The sequence below is a fragment of the Poecile atricapillus genome, chromosome 22, assembly GCF_030490865.1.
Source record: "Poecile atricapillus isolate bPoeAtr1 chromosome 22, bPoeAtr1.hap1, whole genome shotgun sequence".
Taxonomy (NCBI): Eukaryota; Metazoa; Chordata; class Aves; order Passeriformes; family Paridae; genus Poecile; species Poecile atricapillus.
The window spans coordinates 3,982,306-4,005,242 of NC_081270.1; the positions used below are offsets into that span (position 1 = coordinate 3,982,306).

The 22,937-nt window shown below is 55.9% G+C and overlaps 1 protein-coding gene across 4 annotated transcripts in view; it reads left to right on the top strand.

Moving 5' to 3' along the window:
• The window catches only part of TP73 (tumor protein p73), a 32,937-nt gene that overhangs the window by 6,089 nt on the left and 3,911 nt on the right, over positions 1–22,937 (top strand). For 3 of the 4 annotated variants that reach the window (XM_058854944.1, XM_058854948.1, XM_058854947.1), the window contains exons 2-12: positions 1,616–1,711; positions 2,354–2,477; positions 7,876–8,121; positions 19,143–19,329; positions 19,445–19,560; positions 20,019–20,128; positions 20,470–20,612; positions 20,933–21,021; positions 21,328–21,452; positions 21,857–22,011; positions 22,117–22,249. In XM_058854944.1, the coding sequence (XP_058710927.1) occupies positions 1,616–1,711; positions 2,354–2,477; positions 7,876–8,121; positions 19,143–19,329; positions 19,445–19,560; positions 20,019–20,128; positions 20,470–20,612; positions 20,933–21,021; positions 21,328–21,452; positions 21,857–22,011; positions 22,117–22,249 (1,524 nt within the window). Of the gene's footprint in view, positions 1–392; positions 424–1,615; positions 1,712–2,353; positions 2,478–7,875; positions 8,122–19,142; positions 19,330–19,444; positions 19,561–20,018; positions 20,129–20,469; positions 20,613–20,932; positions 21,022–21,327; positions 21,453–21,856; positions 22,012–22,116; positions 22,250–22,937 lie in introns of those variants that run through there. The other variant, XM_058854945.1, reaches the window with a different exon arrangement.

The following is a 22,937-nucleotide window of genomic DNA, read 5'->3' on the forward strand; positions in this document are numbered from 1 at the left end:
TAGGTAAATTGATTGGTAAATTCTTTACCAACCCAGGTGCTTGGCACCAGGCTGTCACTATTGCTGCAGAGGTGCTTTCCCAGGATGAGCAGGGATCAGAGCAGCAGGGATGTGCCTTAACAACACCAACCACCCGAGTTTCCCTTTGTACCCCTTAGTTCAGAGCTCAAACATGAGAAGACACTAGCCTGGCTTTGCACACCCAGGCTGTGCTTTGAAAGAGTGAAAGGGAACTTCCAAAACAGCCTTAAAATAGTCAGGTTTCTTGCCTTTTGAAAACGAGAGTAGCCACGTGGTTAGAGCTGGTGTCACCCATGATGACCACACAGCCGGGGCGGTGCGGAGGTGCTTTCTCCTCTGGAGGAAAAGGCCTGACTACTTCCTGGAGCTGCTCTGGGCCAGGGAAAGCAGCATGGAAGAAGGGTAAGGCCGTCACCAGTCCTATTCTGTCATCTGCATCTGTTCTAGGCTTTTCTTCCTCTCAGAGCTGCCCGTAGGTCCTTTCATTTCCCTGTGTGTCAAACGTGGGATGTGGAGGGACGGACGGGAGGACAGACTCTGCCTGTTAGCTGTCCCTGACACGGGACCCGTGAGGGATGAACCCTCCTGTGCCCTCCTGTGCCGTGGGAATTCCTCCAGGCAGAGTGGCTGCGGATGCTGTGTTTTGTAGAAAGCAGCTCATGGGATCTACTGACAGGGAAAGCTTCCCTGCTTTCATTTTACCTCCCTCCCCTGCAGCCTCCCGGTCCCCAGCTGAGTCAGAGGTGCCAGGGCCACCCCGAGCATCCCTCACTCAGAGAGCAGCTGCCCTCAACTTGGCAGCTGGCGCCCAAAAAGCAGGAAGTGTCGGGTTTTCGCTCTGAGATGTCGCAGCTGAGGTGGGATGCTAACACCAGCGTGGGTAAAAGGGGCAGCCAGATGTGCCTAGGGGTGTCAGCCAGGGCAGGGGAGAGGTGCTGCTGCTTGCAGGGCAAGGGTAAGGGAGGAGGAAGATGGTTCTCATAGGGGAAGGCAGCACCAGGCTCAGGATGGCTCTGGGAAACCTCCGACTCCAGCTGCTGGGTCCAAGAGGCTCTGGGCACACAGGGAGAGCTGGGCTGGGCTGCTTTCCTCCCGTGCCTGAGAGAGGCCAAGAATCCTTGTGCAGGGTGAGGGGAATGGACTGGACTGAGTGTGGATCTGGTTATGACCGTGCAGCAGCATCCAGGAGTCTTCGGCTGAAAAACAGATTAATTCACTGAGCTTGGGTCATCTCTGCCTTCTGCGCGGGCCTGCACTGCTGGGGGTGTGGGCATTGTCCCCCACAATGGGCCATGGGGGTGTCCAGTGCTGTGGTCCCTCATGATGGGCTCTGAGGGGCTGTGTGTCCTGTGTGTCCCCCACGATGGTTTGGGGCTCTCTGGTCCTGTGTGTCCCCCACAAGGGGTCCCTGACCTCTCTGTCCCCTACCATGGGCTCTGGGGCTCTGTGGTCCCTGCCATGCTGCTGGGAGTGAGTTGGGATTGGGGGATGGCTGCCCTTGGACAGCTGCTTTGCTGGAGTGAGATGGCACACACAGCACAGCATGGCACAGCACGCTGGCAGAGCTAACCCTGCTGTTTCCCTTTGCCCCCAGAGTGATTTACCCTCTGTCAGACTCCCCTGCTGTGAAGATGTCCCAGTCATCCCCAGCTGATGAAGGCACCACGTTCGAGCACCTCTGGAGCACACTGTAAGTGGAGTAGGATCATCCCCACGGGGGGTGTTTGGAGGCAGCAGTGGCTCTTAGCCAAAGACAAATCTTTTGCATCCTCTGCTTTCCACAGACACCTTTGCCACCTGGCAAACTTTGCTCCTTGGTTTCAGACTCTGCTCAGGGCATTCCCTTTGCCAAACAACATGGCACTGTCTGTCTCATGGGTGGCTCCTTCCTGGCTGCAGTGCTCCAGGGCAGCATGGGGACAGTGTCAGGGCCAGAGCAGAGCTCCCCTCAAACTGGGACCCTTAATTCTAAAATTAAACATCTTCCAGCCCCACCAAGATGTTTGCAAGTCTTCTGGCCTTTGGGCCTCATGCTCTAATCCAGCAAGGAAGAAGGACTGTGCTTCACTTAATCTTCTTCCCTCCTTGGTCTTCTCACATAAGAGCATCCCCAGGTGACAGATATGCTGGAGTAGCTGGGTGGATGCAAAATTTCCTACATCTTTGCTTGCTTTACCTGCCAGGTAAAGCCTGCTCTGCCATGTGGAAATAAAAGCAGAGATGGAGGAAGAGATTGGAAAGGGGCAAGGTTTGAGGGGATTGTGTGTTGCTGGGGGGGCATAGGATTCGTTGGAGAGCTGGGAAGATGACTGTGCCCTCACCTTCTCCTCAGGGAGCCAGACAGCACCTACTTCGACCTCCCTCCAGCCAACCCCACCGGCAGCAATGAGGTCTCCAACCGCACAGAGGTCACGATGGATGTGTTCCAGATGCGAGGCATGACCGACTCGGTGATGGTGAGTGTGCTCAGAAAGCAGGAATGAGGATCTGAACCCAGCACAGGGTTGATTTCCCTGCAGGAAACCCAGGGCTGGGGGCTCTGGGGGCTCTGGGGAAGGCACTGGGGTGGTGCAGGGTCTGGTCACCTGTAATCAGTGGCACAAGGGGCAGTAAAACCGTGGCTACGTATTGTTAGATAACATCAGTGCAGGCAGCAGTGGGGCCTCAGAGCTCTGGGGGAGTACCAGGACAGCAGCAGAGTGTCATTCTCACTGTGACAAACAGTGTGGAAATAAAGCCATTTGTGAGCTGCTGCGGAGGCAGAGCTGCTGGAGGGGCACGCCGTGCTCGCAGCTCTGCTCCCACCACAGCCCCAGGTCCGTGCCGCTGCCCTTCCTGAGAGAAACCTTTGCTTCTGTCTGAGGCAAAGTCTTGGGAAAGCATCACAGGCATGCAAGACATCCCAGCTGCTTGTGCGTGTTCAGTGGTGCCCAGGAGCGTCCCTGAGGCTGCCCTGGCTGTTTGCTGTATCTTCCTGCGGAGAGCTGCTGCTTCCCTCCAGAAAGTCCCTGTTTCCCTCCAGCAAGTCCCTGTTTCCCTCCAGAAAGTCCCTGTTTCCCTCCAGAAAGGCACCGTTTCCCTCACTGACAGCTTGCCTCCCCTCCCCCAACCCCTTTTCCCTCTCTTTCCACTCGCTTTCCCTCCCTTCCCTGGCCTTTCACAGCTGGGCAGAGTGCTGCTAATTGGGGCTGTGCCCCTCGCTGAGTGAGCCCTCACCTTTCCCCTCTCTCCTGCGGTAACCAAAGCCAAGCCTGGCGGGGCTGGAGCAGCCTGAGGTGCACAACAAGAAGTGCTCTGGTAACGGGATGTCAGTGGCCTGAGGGAAAGGCTGGAGACGGGAGAGGCTGTGGAGGGACCACTCAGTCCGTGCTGATTCCCATGTTCTTGGCACATACTGATGCCAGAGTGGTGCTGATGCTCTGTGGCAGTGAGCAGGTCACCCTGCTCTGTCAGGCATCTACTGCTAACTATGCCTATCTATTCCTCATCCATCCATCCATCCTGCCATCCATCCCTCCACACACCCATCCATCCATCATCCATCCATCCATCCATCCATCCATCCATCCATCCATCCATCCATCCATCATCCATCCATCATCCATCCATCATCCGTCCATCCATCCTCCATCATCCATCCATCCATTCATCCTTCATCCATCCATCCATCATCCATCCATCATCCATCATCCATCCATCCATCCATCCTCCATCCATCCATCCATCCATCCATCCATCCATCCATCCATCATCCATCCATCCATTCATCCATCATCCATCATCCATCCATCCATCCATCCATCCATCCATCCATCCATCCATCATCCATCCATCCATCCATCATCCATCCATCCATCCATCCATTCATCCATCATCCATCATCCATCCATTCATTCATCCATCCATCCATCCATCATCCATCCATCATCCCTCCCTCCCTCCCTCCCTCCCTCCCTCCCTCCCTCCCTCCCTCCCTCCCTCCCTCCCTCCCTCCCTCCCTCCATCCATCCCTCCACACACCCATCCATCCATCCATCCATCATCCATCCATCCATCCATCCATCCATCCATCCATCCATCATCCATCCATCCATCCCTCCACACACCCATCCATCCATCCATCCATCACCCATCCATCATCCATCCATCCATCCATCCATCCATCCATCCATCATCCATCCATCATCCATCCATCCATCCATCCATCCATCCATCCATCCATCCATCCCTCCCTCCCTCCCTCCATTCATCCTCACCCATGTGCATCTGTCCATCCAGACAGAGATAATTCCTCATCTTCCACACACGGAGCTCTCACAGAGTCACTGCACTGCCTGGTCAGTGTGAGGGTGGGCACCTCAGTGTGCTGGTGACAGGTATCAGCCCAGCAGGTCTCCAGCCCTGTGTGGCTGGAAGAAGCTTTTGGGAGTGGGATCCAGACAGGTTTGATGGTGGAGCTGGACCCCTGCTCTCCCTGCAGTGGGAATGGTTGGTATCGCCCAGTCCATCACTGGGCAAGCTGGGGCCTGCCCTGTGCTTTGATGAATAGTCATGAGGGACAGAAGGGGTGGGCCCCGTTTTGTTGTTGGATGCAGCGAGTTGACAGAACTAAGGGAGATGAAAAAAGCAAAAAAGCCAACAGACGGCGGCACACGGGTGGCCAGCGCAGCATCCCTGGCGCTGCCCGCCCGGCCCCGCTCCTGCGCTCCTTCCTCCCACCCGCCACCGCACCCCGGCCGCTGCCCCGACCCCATGACTCCCGTGGCAGGAGGCTTCCCTGCTCTCCGTCAACCCCGAGACAACTAAAATGCTCTACATCAGTGACCCGATGCAGCATTACACCACGGTAGGTGCTGCTTGCCATGGACGGGGTTTGCTTTGATGCTCTTCTTAGAATTATCCTCCTCTTCTGGGGCACCTGCTCTGGCTCTGCCTGCCCAGCCTGAGTGCTGCTGCTCAGGATGCTCCAGGGGTTGTCCCAGTGCACGCCTGTGCCCATCCTGCGGCTGCAGGGGGGAACTGGGGCTGGTCCAGCCCTGCTCACAAGCCGTGTTGGAGCAGGATGCTGCAGCCTCGGCAGTCGGTCCCTCTTCCTCTTGCTTTTCCCCATCTGCTGCTTGCAGAGCCCATGGTGTGATTTGAGCCTCAGGTGCCAGGGGTGCAGGGTTCCTTACCTGTGTGTGCACAGGTGGGAAGGGTATTAGCCAGAGCATCCATCCAAGGAACACCTGGAGGTGCTGGACACCACCAGCATCACTTTGTCATCCACTGGGGACCTCCTCAGCTGAGCCCACACCACACACCTGCCTCCTCAGGCAGGCTTCCCTGGTGGAAATCCCTGGGATGGCAGGGCAGGTGAAACAATACCTGTGCTGCAGGTAATACATTTCCAGCCCTGTCATCAAGTGTCAAGGTTGTTTCCTTAGGGAAAAGGGATTTGTGTCTGTCCCTGGCATTCAGAATAGTCCAGCACAGGCACAGAGGGAGTCAGAGAGAGAAGCAAATTGCTTCATTCCTGGTTTTACCTTAAGTGTACTGGTACCAAGCCTGTGTGTCCATTGTTGGGGCTGTTCCATGGGAGGTCGGTGCTGCAGTTGTGTGAATAATTGTCCCTGTGTGTGTATGTACATATTTACATACACACACACAAACACTCCTGTCTTCGATTCGTCTTTTAGGGAAATGTTTCCACAATTTCATCAATTTTGAACAGTCTTTAGTCTTTCATTTTGCCCAGTCACCTGACTCTAGGTCTCTCTGCCAGCAGATTCCCAAAGTCTGGGCACTCAGGATGCTGCCTCTTGCTTTGTACTAAGGCAGCCCAGCTTGGGGCAGCCAGCCTGGCTGGTAGAGGTGATACCCTGGGTCTTGTATCTCTGTATTCTTCCCGAGGGAAAGTCTTCTCCCATGCAGAGCTTGGGATGTTCCGTTCCGTGGTGGGTCCCCATTCTCTTTCCCATTTACAGCCACAGGCTTCAGCCACGAACAATCCTGTCTCTCAGCACAGCAGCAAAACAGCTCAGTCCTGATATTCCTGGATCAGCTGGGCTGCAAGCAGCCCCATCCAGCAGCAATCCCTTTTCCCTTGCTGCTGTTCTCCTGGTTGATCCCTCAGTTTTGTCTGTGCCACCTCACTGGCTCTGCCCTGCCCACAGACCCCGCAGCAGCTGCATTTCCCAGTTGGATGGCAAGAGCTTTCTTAACATGCCTGTTTTGCCAGAGTTTCTCGTAAGATTTTCTCCAGGTGAAGCCTGGATTAAGGAAAGCTTGGCTTGTCTTTGGCTGGGCTATTTATAGAGTGGCAAGGAGGAATAGAGGGATTTAGGCAAATATTTTAGGGGAGAAAATGGCTGGATGCGTAAAAGCAAGCCAGATCTTGTTCAGCATTCCTCCAGTTAGTCACAGGCTCCAACGACCTTGTGAGAGATGTAGGCAACAGGAGAACTTCCCTGGAGAAGGATGATTGCCTTTAAACCATTCCACATCGAAGAGGGTTGGGTGAGGTTGGGATCCCAAGTTAAAACACGTCTCCTGATTCCTGAGCCGTGAGCCTTGCAGCCCTTTGGAGAAGGCTGAGCCTGCTGGCTGTGCCCATGGCTGCTTGCACAGCTCTTGGCTTCCCAGAGCTGTCCCAGTGGGTGCTGGGGACAGGGACAGTCCCTGCCAGGCATGAGGGCAGTTGAGGGGGGCTGTGTCCCTGCTCCAGTGCAGGGAGCCAGGATGACACACAGCAATGCACCGGACACTGCACATGGTCACCAGCACTGCCACTGCCTCTGGGGCTGCAGGGTGAGAGAAATCCCCGAGCAACTCAGGAATTGCAGGTTTCTGGGGGGAAAAAATCCCACTACAACTGAGAAATGGTTGCATTTGAGTCTGATTTTCTAATGAAATACTAAGGTCGTTTTAGCCATACAGCTCCTGGGAATGTCACTGTGCTTGGGTTGTGTCTGTGGGTAAAGGAGCTGCCAGCTCTTATTGGAAGAATCTGACAGTAATTGCTCAGAAAAGGAATAAGGAAAAAAAATGACAAAAGACATTATTTGGTCCAATGGGTCTGGAATAAGAGCCAGGACCTGCCTAAGTGGGTCCATTTGCCCCATGACTTTCCTGCAGTGGTCTGCATCGCGGCCGTATGCTTTGTATGTTTGAGGTTTTCCCAAATTAGAGCTGCACCAGGCACTGGGAGCAAACATTCCGCTGGGAAACCAGCTACAAACCACTGCTTGGGGCTGGCTGGCTCAGGGAAGCATGCCCGGAGTGGTGTGTGGGTGTGTGTCCGTGAACACATGAGGGACAGGTTGGAAAAGAGGCTGGAAAACAGGACGGCCGCTCGGTATCACCGTTGCGATAGAGCGATGCCATCACCAGGGACTGCTGCTCACCTTGGCCGGGTGGCTTCACCGAGCGGTGACACTGGCTGCTGGAAGGGACAGCGGGGAGCAGAGCCCTGCGTGCAGAACAGGGCTGTCTCTCCCTGCCTGCAGCGGGACATCTCCCAACCCTGAGCAAACCCCGCAACATCCCTGCCTTCTCTCCGCTGTCAGAAGCAAGGCTTTCCCAAGGCAGGTGCGCTAGGAATCCAGGACTGTGGCACCGCGCTGCCTCCAGCGAGGATGGAGCAGCTCGAGGGGGCTGATTTAAGCATACGGAGTGCATCCCTCACACAAGTGGTGACCTGTCGGAAATCCCGAGCCACCCAGACCAGCTCTTTTGGCTCCCCTCCCGCACGCTGGCCCTTTAAGGAGGCTGTAACAGGACACCCCAGCCCTGCAGAAAGGTGGCTGAGGTTTCCCTGTCTCTAAACTGGCTGGTGTTTTCTTTTTTCCCTCCTCCCCTTTTCCCTTCCTCCAGTCCCAGTTCAATTTGCTGAACAACAGCATGGATCAGAGCATCGGCAGCAGAGCAGCCTCCACCAGCCCCTACAGCTCCGAGCACACCTCCAATGTCCCAACGCATTCTCCCTACTCGCAGCCCAGCTCTACCTTCGACGCCATGTCCCCAGCTCCCGTCATCCCCTCCAACACCGACTACCCTGGTCCCCACCACTTCGAGGTGACCTTCCAGCAATCCAGCACCGCCAAGTCAGCCACCTGGACAGTAAGTTGCATTCTTCTACCTCGGCTAGGGAGATGCTCAGCACCGCTGAGCGCGTCCTCACGGCCAACACCCAATGCGGCGGTGGTGGGGAGGCTCGCACGGGGCAGCTGCGGGATGCAGCCACCACTGATGGGGACTTCACCGGCACAGGTGGTGGCCCTGAGAAGCAAAGAGTACTGGAAACATCAGTGCTTGCTTTCCAGGGGGTTTCTCCCAAAGGGGTGTGAAGCACAGCGGCTGGGATGTCACTTCTTTCACCTCAATTCCCTAAATTTTTGGTAAATGTCCTCCAAAAATAAATGCCCTGGGGAAGTACCTGCCTTGTTCTCACGGTGCTTCCCGGCGTATTTGCCAGCGGGTGCTGTCAGAGACGAGGCCGTGGGCAAGAGGGACCTTTGCTCGTGTCTCCCGGCGCCGTTCCCAGCTGTGCTGTAAATGCCTGCTTGTCACTTACAGTCCTTCTCCATCCCGTATTAGAGGAGTAACTTAATCCCTACAAGACACAGCAAATAACAGAGCAGGTTTTTAAGCACAGTAGGTTTTGATGCATAGAGGGACGGCTGCACAGGTCCTGCTGTCTGCTCGGGAGCTGGGATGCAGGTTTGGTCCACGGCTGCTCCGACCCTCCTGCTGCCCGGCACAGGAGAGCTCTGTGAGCAGGGACCCGGGGGCCGGGCACAGCGCAGCGGGGCTGCTTTGCTTTTTGTGGCAAAAAGTCCTAAATTCTCATCCCTGCTGCTGGCTCAGCCCAGCGTTTTTAAGGAGAACCAGCAATTGCTGCCAGTGCCACAAGTGGCAATCCCACAGCGGGTACCTCTGGAGTGCCCGGGAGAACAGCTCACCACGCTTGAGCCGGGTGGGTTTTCTCCTCCAGGAAGCACTGGCAGAGCAGGAAGGTTGAGATGGGACGACTGACACCCCGCAGGAGCAGCAGAGTTTCCTCCGGGGCTGAGGTTTGGCATTGTCATGGAACGGGCAGAGCAGCCCAGCGATATTTAAGCCCCGTGTGTGATAATGACCTTTGTTTGCGGAAGGTGACGTGTTTAATTGCCAAGACAGTCCTTCCTGCGGGAGACAGAAAACATCCTCGGATGCTGTCGTGCAGGGACACCCCGGCGGGATGCTCTCGGTTGCCCTGGGAAGGATGCGGGCGGGGACGGGCTCCGGCAGCGGCCGCAGCGCTGGGGCTGTGTCCTGCTAGGGGTGCGTGGAGAGGGAAAGCAGCAGCCAGCCAGCAGCGATCCGGGCTTTGAACGCAGCCGAATTCCCGGCTGGTGCAGTCCAGCAGCTTCCCCGCGGCCGGTGGCTGCTGCTTCGCACGGACAGGGGACTTGGGACAGCGCCGTGGTTAAACACGACTTGCCCTCACAGGAGTGGTTGATCTCCACTCTTTCCTCTGTCTTGCCTTGTGGGCTGTTGCTCAGGGATGCATTTCATTAGGAACTGAATAAACCGGAGGTCCTCGGGCAGGATGTGATTCCAGCCCACTCCTATCCCTGCTGGGGGATGGATAACTCCTATCAGTCACACGGGAAAGCTGCACATTCCCGTGCCGCTAAAGCGTCCCAATGGAAACCGAAACAAGGCACTGAGGGTGGCTTGTTCCAGCACGTAGGGATGGGGGCCAGAACGTGTCTGATGCTCGCTTGCCACTGTCCCCAGCTAGGAGTGCAGTGGGATGGCTTTGGGGTGGAGCAGACACAGCGCAGCAGGGCTCCCCTCCTGAAAGCCATCCCATTCCCCTGGGATCTTTCCACGGTTCTAACTAAAGGGAGCTCGACTATCTCGCATCACCCTGAGCTGACTGTTCTCCTGTAGCTGTGTCCCACTGGCAGCTCAGCTCACCAGGACAGGATATGGCTGTTTTTCCCAAGCCTTTGTGGGAGATCAGGGCAGGCAGTGCCACACGATGCCCTCCCAGCCTTGGGGGAGCAGCGGGACCCAGGAGCCACCAGGAGAACGCGTTCATTCCAGGGATGGGAGCTGGGAGCTTCTGTGGAGGGAGCCACGGCTGCAAGGATGGGTCCTGGGAAAGGTCCAGAGTGAGGACTTGAATGCCTGAAGTGGCTTTAACACTAGGGAAGGCAGTCAGAGGTGTGTGACCCTCTGAGCCACGATGCTGGGGTGGCTGCATCCCCCAGAGCTGGGGGGGCTGCAGGGCCAGTGCCCACCTACACTGGAGCTGAGCCTCATGGAGAGCAGCAGTGGGTTGCCAGAATCTGGCACCCTGGAGAGCACAGGGAATGTTTCATTTGAAGCAGAGATTCCTGTGGGATTGTCAAGGCAGGTGCAGCATGTCCGGCTTTCCAAGGTGCCACATGAGGAATGGTCCTGCTGCAGTGACAGCTGGTGTCACCCCTTGTCCTCCTGGCTGGGGCTGTCACAGGCATGGTCGGTGCTGGAAGATAAGGTCACTGCCTTCCACTCACTGTGAGCTCTGCAGTGCCACACCTGAGAGTTTGTCCTGGTTTAACAGGGGAAGGAGCTCAGCAAAACAAATGTGTTCTATGTTGTGAATGAACACACAAATAACACTGCATGGGACACTGTGAGCCTCCACAGGAGCTGGGAACACACATGTAATGTAAGGAAAAGCCACTGGGAAATGCAGGCACTTGGGAAGTGCCTGTTCAGTAGGTCTGGGGACAGAAAGGGACGTCTGACAGTGCAGTGATGGTCACACCAAGCACAGCAGCACCAACCATCCTGGTGCTCTGCAGGACCTGCATGGTTTGGGGCAGCACTCAGGAAGAGCCAACCCAGCCTGTTCCCCCTGGGGAAGCCTCATGACTTTTGGATATGCTGAGCTTTGCTGCACCCAATAATTTATGCCAGGATTGTTGATCAATTTCCACAAGCATTGACCACAAGCTCGGCAGAGCCAATGCAGCATTTTGGAGCAACGAGGGGTCCACTGCACTGGAAGAAATCTCAGCTGAAGGTCTCTTGCAGTTTGGGGTTGAACCATGGAGAATCTGGCCACAGAGGAAAGGACAGCTGGTGAGCAGGCAATGCCAAAACAAATGGTTTGTGTGAGTCATCTTGTCAAAAGATTTGGCATCATATTTTGATATAATCACAAGCTGTGGTTGATGGAAGCGTGTAGCTCAATGGCCTCCTGGTTTTGAAGGGTTTTGACTAGAATCCCTCTGGGAGATGTGGCATTTCCTATTTTCCCTCACTTAGAAAAGGAGGCTCCTAAGCACCAGATGAGCTGGCCCCTCTATAATCCTGGACAAGTGCTTGCTCTGCAGGGCTGGGCAAATCAGTGTCACCCGGGCAGGGGAGCTAAGTGTCCCCAAGCCCTGCCCACACACAGTGCTCCTGTCCACACTTCAAACCCTCTATTGACAAAACAGACATGGCCTGGGAGGGAGATGTGAAGAAGACGAACAGTATGGAATAGATTCCTTGTAGAGCAATACGAGAGAAATATTCTGCATGGAAGTTCTCCCCAAGAAGAGCAAGGGGGCTCGATCATGGTATGCCCAGGAGATAGTTCCTGATAGCAGCCAGCTCTTTAATCTAATAGCAAAAGACATAATGAGATCCAGCACTTGGAAGCCGAAGCCAGGCAAATTCAGACTAGAAACAAGGAGGAATATTTATTTTATTTTTTTTTAGCAGTGAGGATAATTAACCATAGGAACAATTTACCAAGGAATGTGGTGGATTCTCCCAGCTCCTGAAGGATTCAAATGAGGAGTCTGCATATCTCTCCAGAGATAATATGTGCTTTAGCAGATACCCTTGACTCAGTGCAGGAGGAGGAGGAAGGGGTCTGAGGGTAGCAGTGTGGACAATGGGACCAGAACATCATCAGCTGCTCTCTCTTGCTTCAAAATGCTGATTTTCTAATTTAGGAAAGATGTGAATGGAAAAGGGTGAAGCCTTGGGGCTGACATTACCCAGCTCTGTCCTCGCAGGGACTCTGGGCAGTGCTGGGTGACATTGTGGGTGACCCTGTCCCGACCCCCGGGCTGAGCTCTGAGTGTCATCCCCAGCTCCGGACAGAAGCAGCCGCGCCTGCCCGTGCTGTGGGAAGCCCTCCAGGCTGCTGCCACCTCCCTTTTCATTTTTAATGGCCTTCTTATCGCAGAGAGCACCGGCCAGATGCCGAAAATCAGGTTTTCCCTGCGGGTTGGAAGCCCCCCTGTGGCGGGCAGGCCCTGGGCGGGGCGGGCCGGGAGCTGCAAGCCGGGGCTCGCCGGCATCCCGGAGCCACCGCGGCCCCGCTGCCCGCCGCTGCCCGGGCACGCTGCAGCCGCAGCCCATCGCGCCGCTTTTCTCGCCGCAGCCCCTCGCCACGCCAGCCAGCTGGTAACTGACGGATAATTAGGATTTTTCTCAAGTCGGGTTGGCGGCGGAACGGGGCTCCCTCCCGGCCGGACGCTGTCGCAGGTGCCGGAGCTGCAGAGGCGTTAATGGGGTCTTTGGCCTCCCGCGGCCGGGCTGCGGAGGGGCGTGGGGGATCGAGGCCGTGGTGTGGGGGAGCTGCCTGGGCTCACACGGAGCCCCTGGAGCCGGGGGGAGATGGACAAACCGCCGAGCAGGCAGGCAGGGGGGGTCTCTGACACAGGCGTGGAGGGTCTGAACCACACCCAGGGTGTTGATGCTGTTTGGGGCAGCAGACAGCCTGCGAGGGAAAGGCTGGACAGGTCCGCAGCCGAGGGGAGCTGCTCCTGCTCCCGTAGATGGCAAACAGCAAACCAGCCTGCATCCCAGTGCTCGGCCAGTGGAAATGGCAGCGTGGGACTGGTTCCTCTTGCTTGATAGATCTTGCAGCTGGAGCATGGGCACTGGGGAGCTGAAATGCTTTCTCTGGTCCTGACTGAATGAGGAGGATGGGGGTGATTGGTGTGCTGTGAGGCAGGTTCTTCCTTGCCGGTTGCTGTCCATGGCTTTTTGGGGTAGAGGCAGATACGAAGAGGAGCGAAAATTCTTCAGGAGCATCTCTGTACCAAGAACCCCCTCTGCAAACTCTCTGGAGGTGAAAAGGTGGCACCTTTCCATATCCCAGGGAGGTTGCTGTCCAACAGCCATGGCCTGGAGATGATTTGGGCCTCACACAGCTGAAAACACTGAATAGCTGTGCAGATGAGCACAGTGGATATTTTGGTGTGCCAGAAGTTGGAAATCAACCCCAGCACCTGCCTGCTCCAGAGCCCATGGAAGCAAACCCACTGGAGGCTTTCCACCAGCTCTCTCAGGGTGTGGATGAGGCTCCAGGAGCTCCAGACACAATGGAATTAAGAAAAAAGGCAAAGGAATTTGGTGTGTGATGTTCCAACACGATCCCGCTATCAGCTCCACTATCTTGAACGTGTCTGGTATGCACAGGTCAAGGGAATGGCTTCCTGGCAATGCTGCTCCATCAGGAAGGCAAAGCTCCCTGGCAGGAGAGGTGGGAGAGGGTTGGGAGCCCTGATTTCCAGTGTATGGCAGGGGGAAAGGATGCTGGTGTGCCCTTGGCAAACCCACTCACTGCCCGTGCCCACTGCAGGCAGTGGCTGAGAGAGCAGAGGAGCAGCCCCGCCTGCATGGCACAGCCCTCCTGGGATGCTCCAGAGCCAGCCCCCCTAAATCTTGCTCTTGCTGTGCTGGTTTTCATATTTCCTCCCCAGCAGCAATTCCCAAGGCCAGCTCAGCCTCCTCTTCCCTTCCCTCTCCTCCCAGCCTGCTCCCTGCATCCTTGGCGGTGTGAAGTAACCTCCTTGCCGGATTTGTGGCTTCACTTTTTGGGAGGGAGGGAGCTCTGGGCTCTGAGGGGATCTGAGTATCCACCACACAGATCCACAAGAAGAGATTAAACCCCCAGAGTGCCAGTGCTGGATCAGCAGTGAGAGAGGTCCCAGCTGGAAGTTATTTTAAGGATGTGCTCACTGGGGAAGGCTGGGAGAGGAGTCCTTTGGGGGCAAACCAAGGAATTTTAATTAGCAGTAATAGCATGCTAATTAAGGTAGAAGAACACGAGCTGGAGCACAGGGAGCCTCCCTGTGCTGCTCTACTGTGAGGCCCCAAGACCTCAGTGGTCTGTAGGGCTGGGGGACCTGTGGGGGACAGAGGCCCCCAGCAGCTGATGATGGCTGGGGTGATCAGGGAGCTCTGCTGAGTGCCTTGAGACCCCCTGTCCTGGGCACAGCTGGTGGTGGCCGGAGTCACCCCAAGGCATCACTGCCGTGGTACTGAGACCACAGGCACAGGGAGGTGAGTGTTGGGGCATCCCTTATGACCATCATCCCAACCCATCATTATTGTGGTGCAGGGACTGGGAACATGGGGAGATGGGCTTTGGGGCGTCCCTTATGACCCTGATCCATCACTGCTGTGATGCAGGGACTGGAGGCACAGGGTACCAGGGTACCTCCTACAGCCATCCCCAGGGCAATATCCCCACTGTCCAGCCCACCTGTGTGCTGGGCAGGTACCTCAGGCCCCACTGGACACTCCTCTCTCAGGCACCAGCCATACTCAAACCTGGCTCATAGTAAATGAGCAACAAAGTAGCTTGGGGAAGAATTTCCAGCTCAGTGAGGAGTTTACAGGCCGGTGATTAAAAAATGGTTATTAAAAAAAAATTAGACGGAGAAAAAAAATTAGCTGTGCCGCCGGCACGTCTTCCAGGATCTGTCGTAACAGATTCGTCCGAGCCGGTTAACGGTATTTGCGGTTTGCAAGATGCTACATGTCTGGGGAAGATGACAGACACGTTATTATCACCTCTCGGCTGCGATCTGCCCCAACCTGTCCCAGGATGCAGCTCCGCAGCTGCTTGCCGGGGAGTGCAAGGAAATTAGCAGCCGGAGGCAGCACTTTTCTTCTCTCTGCCTTGCCAGACCAGTGGCTTTATTGGGGATCCATTGACTGCAGTCCTGGACACGTCTTGAGTAAAGCTAATGAGAAGCCTGGAATGTAGGAGAAGAGGAGGAGGTAGCTGGTAGGGACGGGGGGAGGATTTGTGGAAAAAGCAATTGTTGAGCAAATCATTTCCTTCTAGAGGGAAAGGAGGCCTTGGCTGCGCCTTCCCCAACAGGCAAGTCTAGACGCTTCAGTGTCAACAGTTGAAGATAAATAAGATTTTATCAGCTCCAAATCTGTTGGGACACATCCTCCTAGCGGTTCTGCTGCCCAGGGACAGCCGGGCAAGATGGACTTCGCCAGGAGATCTTTCCAGGCAGAGGATTTAGGTTATTTTTTGATCAAGGGAAAACCACCTCTCCCTGCTGATTTCCTGCGTGGGGAGGCAGCCCTGGAGCAGTGATGGCCTCTGGAGCCATCTCCTGATCCTCTCTCAGGGTGGGCAGTGATGGATGCTGAGACTCCACATCACTGCTGCATCCATGAGCCATTGTGGGACATTCACTCAGTGGAATCTTGGTGTCCAGAACACTTCCTTGGGGCAGCAGCACCAGGATAACCATGGTGAAGCCCCACAGTGATCTCATCTCACTGAAAAGCAGCTGCGTTTCAAAGGCATCCAAGGACTCTTTGTGGTACCAAGCTCTTGGGAAAATAGAGCTTAGAGCGGATAGGCTGCTAGGAGTTAAATAATTTGTCTTCTCCGTTTTTTGGCTTATTCCTAGTGCTCTGGTGTTGCACTCCTTCTCCCCGATGGGACCCCTCTGTCGCTAAGGAAGGATCTCTTCACTCTGGACAGACAGCAGTAGCAGGGGAGGGACAGAGACAGAGCTGGCATCACAGTGTCAGCTCAGAAGCTGAGGGTGACACTGGCAGCTGCAGGAAATCTCAGAGAAATAGAGCTTCTGTGTTTCCATAGGCTCCAGGGGAGACTGTCAGTGCTGCTGCTGCTCTGTGCTGACTCAAGCAACCCAGCACCCACAAGCCACAGAAACCATTGTGTTCCTCACACACATGGTAGCACACAATAACAGACACTCTCCGATGTCCTACAGGAACAGAGATGACCTGAGTCCTAATGTAAGTGTGGAGATAGACACCAGTGGTCCCCAGGGCAGAGCAGGGTGTGGAGACAAAGGCAGGAGCCTGGCTTCTTTGTACATGGGAAAGAAATCCTGGAGCTGAGGTCTGGACATGCCAGGAAGGGGTTCAGGTGCCCCAAGATGTTGTTCCTGTGCTGACAGCAAGCTGGCCACAGCTCTAGTGACCTGAGCTTTGGCTGTGACCCAGCTGCCACATGTCCTGAGAGGTCAGTTTGTCCAAACACTGCAGAATGGGAAGGATGTGGGTGAATAGACTGAGGTTCCCCCAGTGCAGGTGACAGGAACACAGCCATGACACACAGGGAGCCGAAGCAGCAATGCGGCGGCGCTGGTCTGCGATTAAATCCCAGCGTTTTGATCTCTGAGTTCTGCTCTGCCACTGCCTCATGTCACACTTGAAGAGCCCATGGTGCCTGTGGTCCCTGCAGGGTGCTGTGCAGGGTATGGCTGTGCTGGGAGGTACCTGGGCCTCAGGTGATGCAGCACAGGCTGGCAGAGATGTGCATGGGCCAGATAATTATCAAATTATCAAATACAGATAATGGAGGAGAGGGGTGTCTGCCCAGGGACATTCTACTCAGCACAGGTTTTGCTATCTCGTACAGTGTACTGCCAAGCTGGGGATGCAGAACCTCCTGGGATCTCAAAAAGATGATGCTGGCTGTCCTGGTGGCCCTGAGCAGTGTGGGTCTGCAGGGCTGGGAGCGCTCAGCCCTGGCTGTGGCTGGAGACACAGCACAGGATGGCTCTACACAGAGAGGAATCAGGAGTGCAGCTGCCCAGGACACAGCCTGGGCTTTTCTTGCCCAGAATTATCAGCAGGGAGTTCCTTAAAAGAATAGTTTGTTATTGTGGAGAGATCTTTGAAGGCGATCCTGGAGCTGTTGGGACACGATAAGGTTATCAGCGGAGGCAAGTCTGCACGGAGCGGCCGCCTTCCCCCTGCGGGGCATCACTCTGCTATTTAACAGAGATTTATCCATGTCATAACATGGTATAATGAGAGAATTTGTTACCAAAGAACTTGCCATAATGCACCTCTGCTCCTCCAGAGCAGTTATAGTTCCCAGGCATGTTGAGGGCTGCCCGGGAATGTCTACATGAAAAGATCCTTTGACAGGAGTTGTCAGTATTTTAACACCTGGCAAGGAAGAGCCCCCTCCAAATAACCCTTGTTTTGCCATGGTGGCTCCTCTAAACGAGGGTGTTAAACCCCATCGTGGTGGGTGAGTCCCATGGTCTGTAGCCACATGGGAGTTTTGGCCAGGCAGAGCAGGGTCACCACACTGTGAGTGCAGCCCACGCTTCCAGCTCAGGCCTGATCCCTGAGAATCCCTGCTGGGGATGCAGGATCACGCCCAGGAAGCTAACCTGGCCATGGAGTCAAGGTGTAGTCAGCATCATCCGGTATGAGTGCAAATTTGGGGGTTTTAGTGGATGTTTCCAAGTATCCTCTCTTGTTGGGCGAGTCAAACTGCCTACAAAAATAAGGATTAATTCTTGTTGTCGGGTTCAAGTGTGTGTTACACAGCTCATTCACCATCCTCCAGTAACCACAGCATCTTCCTGCTCTCCCCAGTCCTGAGCAGATTCTGAACTTGGGACACTGAGGACACCCCATTGAACCTCCAGGAGCTGGTACCTGCTGCTGGCTACAACCAGTCCAGTGCTGCAGGAGCTGCTTGGCAGAGCCTCTGCCCTTTATGTCTCCCCAGAACTTCCCCAGAGACCACCTAAATGAGACAAACCTGGAAATATTTCTCTTGTTTGCCATTTACCAGTCCTGGTGGTGGGAGCACCTCGCTCAGCCACAGGCAGATCTCCTGCAGCCAGGGCAGCAGGACTGGGAGACACAAATCCTTCTGCCTGATCCACAGCTGTACTGGGACACACTCATGGCCAGGAAAAGTGGGGACTGAGCCATCACTGTCAGCCCCTGAACAGCCTCCAGCTCTGTGCGGAGCCCCCATTTTGGGCAGCCCCCACTCAGCAGCCGCCTGGCATGGGGAGAGCAGAGCCTCCCCTCGGCACACCTGTATTTGGATGGCTCAGGACAAGCTTTAACATCCCCACAAATGCTCTGCACGGTGGTATTTTTTTGGCAGCGGGTGCTGTGTTGTGGGGATGAGATAAAATACCTGGAGCGGGAACATGCCCTGCCATGCAGGGACGGGCTGCTCTGAGCACAGGGGTGGGCTGGTGTATAGCAAACACATTCCTTGCGAGATGGAAAACAGCATGGCATGGCTGAGGTGGAAGGGAATTGCACATCCCCACACCTGGGCAGTTCCTGGAAGGTGAAGGACAGGCTCTCCTTCCCCAGCCCTGCTCTGGAGGCACACACACTGCAGACCCCAGAGCTTCCCCCATCCAAGGGCCTTTTGAGAGGAGTTTGCCTCTGAGAAAACCCCACTGTGCCCTCACAGGGAGGAATTTGGTGGCCACAAACCATTTGCTAGTCAGGAGTTACGGTTGGTACTGCCTCTAGCTGCCACAGAGCATCCTCCTCCCACAGCCAGCTCAGGCAGCGGTGCCCATCATGTCCCTACCCCGTCCTCTCCCTGAACCACTGCTGCTGCAAAAGATTGAGTCAGGATCAGGACAAACCCGTCTGTGGGTTTGTTTCCCAGGTCCTGCCTAATCAGCTGTGACACTGCTAATGGCATCAAGCACGATTTCCTCAGGCTGCGGTGTGTCACCCTTGGTCAGGAGCCCTGTGTGAGAACAGACTTGGGAATGTTTCCAAAACAGGCTGAGTGATGCACGAATGATGGTTTTGTTGATTTTCAGTGAGATTCCCTCTGTCTCAGTGCAGTTGTGCCCTGCTCTGCCAGAGCCTTTGCCCATCTGGGAAACCCTTCCCTGCCCCAGGAGGTGGCTGTGTCTGATTTATGTGGAAAGCAGAAACCACATAATGTGGGTGAAATAATCAGTTTTCAACATTTCCAGGGGAAAGGAAACACCTTTACACCAGAGCAGCACAGGAAGCTGAGGCTGGCCAGGGGAGCACCCTCCACCCCACCGGTGATGCTCACCTGAGGGATGTCTCCTCTTTTCCAGTACTCCCCGCTGCTGAAGAAGCTCTACTGTCAGATTGCCAAGACATGCCCCATCCAGATCAAGGTGTCCACCTCGCCGCCCCCAGGCACCATCATCCGGGCCATGCCTGTCTACAAGAAGGCAGAACACGTCACCGAGGTGGTGAAGCGCTGCCCCAACCACGAGCTCGGCCGCGACTTCAATGATGGTGAGGGCTCTAATCTGTGCCCACGGACACACGTCCCTTGTGTCACAGCCCTTGTGCACACGGGATGAGTGCCCTGGGCAGCAGCCCTGGCTCTAACTGGAGGTTTGCCCTGCAGGCCAGTCAGCCCCTGCCAGCCACCTCATCCGGGTGGAAGGCAACAACCTGTCCCAGTACGTGGATGACCCGGTGACGGGGCGGCAGAGCGTGATGGTGCCCTATGAGCCACCACAGGTACCCGGCTGCTGGAGGCAGGGAGAAGGACCAGCCCCTGCCTCCCTGGTTTGGGCTGCTTGGCCCAATGTCCCCCTCGCCCTGGCATATCTCTGTGCTCGCCCCCAAGTGGTGGCAGCTACACTCCAGAACCTGCAGTTCCCAGCCCTGTGAAGCATCCCAGAGCAGCCTGATCTTGGAAAGTGGAGTGTAATGGGATATCCCCTGCAGTCCTGCCCCGGGTGCCCCCACAGCCCTTGTACAGTCCCCTCTTTCCAGCTGGGACCTTCCCCACACCATCCCCAGTGTTCCCCTGCTCATCCTGCCGAAGCACCAGCCCTGTGCCAGAGGGTCCAGCCCTGATTCTTCACTCCTGGGGAACCCCAGCCTGCCTCCCCTCCTCTTTTCCACTCCCCGGGGATCCCAGCCTGTCTCTCCTCACACTCCCCGCTCAGCACCTGCTCTCCCCTCCTGGGCAGGTGGGGACCGAGTTCACCACCATCCTGTACAACTTCATGTGCAACAGCAGCTGCGTGGGAGGGATGAACAGGAGGCCCATACTCATCATCATCACCCTGGAGACGAGAGAGTGAGTGGCTGCGGGAGCAGGGATGGGCATCCCACTGCGGGAGGGCTGGGGAAGTAACCTTCCCCTGCAGGGAGCACCCCCAGGGAACCGGACAGGGCAGCTCCAGCTCGTGGCACAGGAATGCTCCCCTCTGCCAGCTTGGAAAAGGGCTGGACGGAGGGACCAGGGACCCAGCCCAGCAGCTGGAGCCTTCCTCTGCCCCAGGAGCGCCTCTTCCCCAGGAGCCAGCTGCTGAGGGGCTCCATTGCTCCCTGAGGGTCGCGGATCTGGTTTCTGCCTGGACTGAGTCCCGGTGCCCTTCCCAAGGGGAAGGAGGGTCACTGATTGCTCTGTTCTCCCAGCGGCCAGGTCCTGGGGAGGAGATCCTTCGAGGGGCGGATCTGTGCCTGTCCCGGCAGGGACCGGAAAGCCGACGAGGATCATTTCCGAGAGCAGCAAGCCCTGAACGAGAGCACGGCCAAGAACGGCAATGCCAACAAGCGCAGTGAGTCCCCTGTCAGCGGGTGGGGGGCTCAGGGCACCCGAAATCCCTGCACTCCTGACCTTGGGGCTCAAATCCACACTCAGGGATGATGTTTTGACCTTTCTCCACTAAACCTCATAAGTTGGATCCCGCCCCTCTCTCCACAGAGCCCAAAGATACCTGTGCATGCCTCTTGTGGCCAGATACTTTTATTCATTATTGACAATAGCAAAGGGACTCTCCCCAAGAGAATGGTTTTAGCGTCCTGCACAGCTTGAAGTGCTCCCTGCCATGTCCTATCTCCCACGACTCCACCAACTCTCTTCCCCTCTCCTTTCCAGCCTTCAAGCAGAGCCCCCAGGGCATCCCAGCGCTGGGCACTGGCATTAAGAAACGGAGGCACGGGGAGGAGGAGATGTACTACGTGCCTGTAAGTGTGGGTGTGCTGCAACTAGGTCAGAAATTGGCTTGGGACAGCAGTGGCACCATCCCCTCTGCCAGAAGCACCTCGGGGAGGGGATGTTGGGCAGGTTGGGGCTGCACAGGCTCTTGTAGGACATCAGGGGCCTTGGCAATAGGAGCAAAAGCATCCATGGACACATGTCCAAGGGATTCCGGCATCCCACACAGTCCCTGGCCACAGTGACAGTCTGTCTGGGTGGAAAAAAGGGAGCATGGGGAATTGGCCAGGTGGGACAGGAATAAAGCAAAATCCTGGTCTTGTTCTCTCCTGCAGGTTCGAGGCCGGGAGAACTTTGAGATCCTGATGAAGATAAAGGAGAGCCTGGAGCTGGTGGAGCTGGTCCCACAGCAGCTGGTGGATTCCTACCGGCAGCAGCAGCAGCAGCTCCTGCAGAGGCAGTGAGTCCTGCCACAGCCCCTGAGATCCTCACAGCCCCTGAGACCATCAGAGCACATGAGACCCCCAAAGTCTCAGAGACCCTAACAGTCCCAGAGACCCCCCCACAACCCCTGAGACCCCCACAGTCCCCAAGAACCCCCCAGTCCTCCAGGCCCCTGCAGCCTCCTGAGACCCCCACAGTTCTAAGAACTCTGCCATCACCAAGACCCCCATGGTCCCTAAGATCCCCCCAGTGCCCCAGAGCCCTACAGCCCCCCCAGACCTCTGCAGCCCCTCGAGAACCCCACAGCCCCTGAGCACCTTTGGTAGGGAGGCCTGATGGACTGGAGCTCCCTCCAGGCCAGAACAGGGCAGCTCCATTCCACTCACCCCAGTCTGACCAGTGTGTTCCCCTCCCAAACAGGAGCCAGCTGCAGACACCATCCTCCTACGGCCCCGTCCTTTCCCCCATGAATAAAGTCCATGGCGGAGGAATCAACAAGCTGCCCTCTGTGAACCAGCTGGTGGGGCAGCCTGCCCAGCACAGCTCCAGTTCTGCACCCAGCCTGGGCCCCATGGGTACGTCCTGCGTCACCAGGCCAAGCACAGGGCTCTCCCTGCCCAGGAGTGGGGGTAATTGGGTCTGGGTGGTGTCTGATGGGTGTGTTTGTTGCCACTGCCCAGGACCCGGAATGCTGAACAGCCACCCCATGCAGACCAATGGAGAAATGAACGGGGGCCACTCATCCCAGTCCATGGTGTCCGGCTCACACTGCACACCCCCACCACCCTACAACCCTGACCCCAGCCTTGTCAGGTAGGGCAGGCACCCGCTGTCCTGGCTGTCTTGTCCTCTGTTCCTTGCTGTGTCCCCCGCTCTAACCTTCCCATCTGTCTGGCAACTGGTCAACTGGCCACTGGCCCCAACTGAGAAATCACTGCTGTTCCTCTCACCTCAGCAACCAAAACCCAGCTACCAATCAGTCAGAAACCCCCACTGCCCTCATAAACCTCTCTGGAATCTGTCCCTGATCAATTAGAAATTTAAATACATCCAAAAGAGGGTCTTGTCCTACATGTCCAATGGCATGTGACTCTATGAGCTTCCCCTTCCCCTTCAAGCAACACCTGGAAATGGGTCCATGTGGATTATTTCAATCAGAAATGCATTAACAGCTCTGCAGATTGTTAATGTTTTGGCCTTTAAAAAGACCATGGATGCTTTGACAGACCTTGGGCCAGCATCCACACAGGGCAGAGCCCAGAGCATGCCCTGATCCCCCTCCCCAGAAGATTGAGCTCCCTCATATTATATGAGTTCTGAGCCAAAATATCAGACAATCAGGAGAAAACATCTGTAGTTTTAGGAATGAACATAGCCCCACATTTTGCTTTGACCTTAGTGGCAGTGGAGCTGTCTACATCCCCCATGTGACATCATCTGTCCCACAGAGGTGGGACACAGCTGTTGTTCATGAGAACTTAATGCCACTTTATTTTCCGAA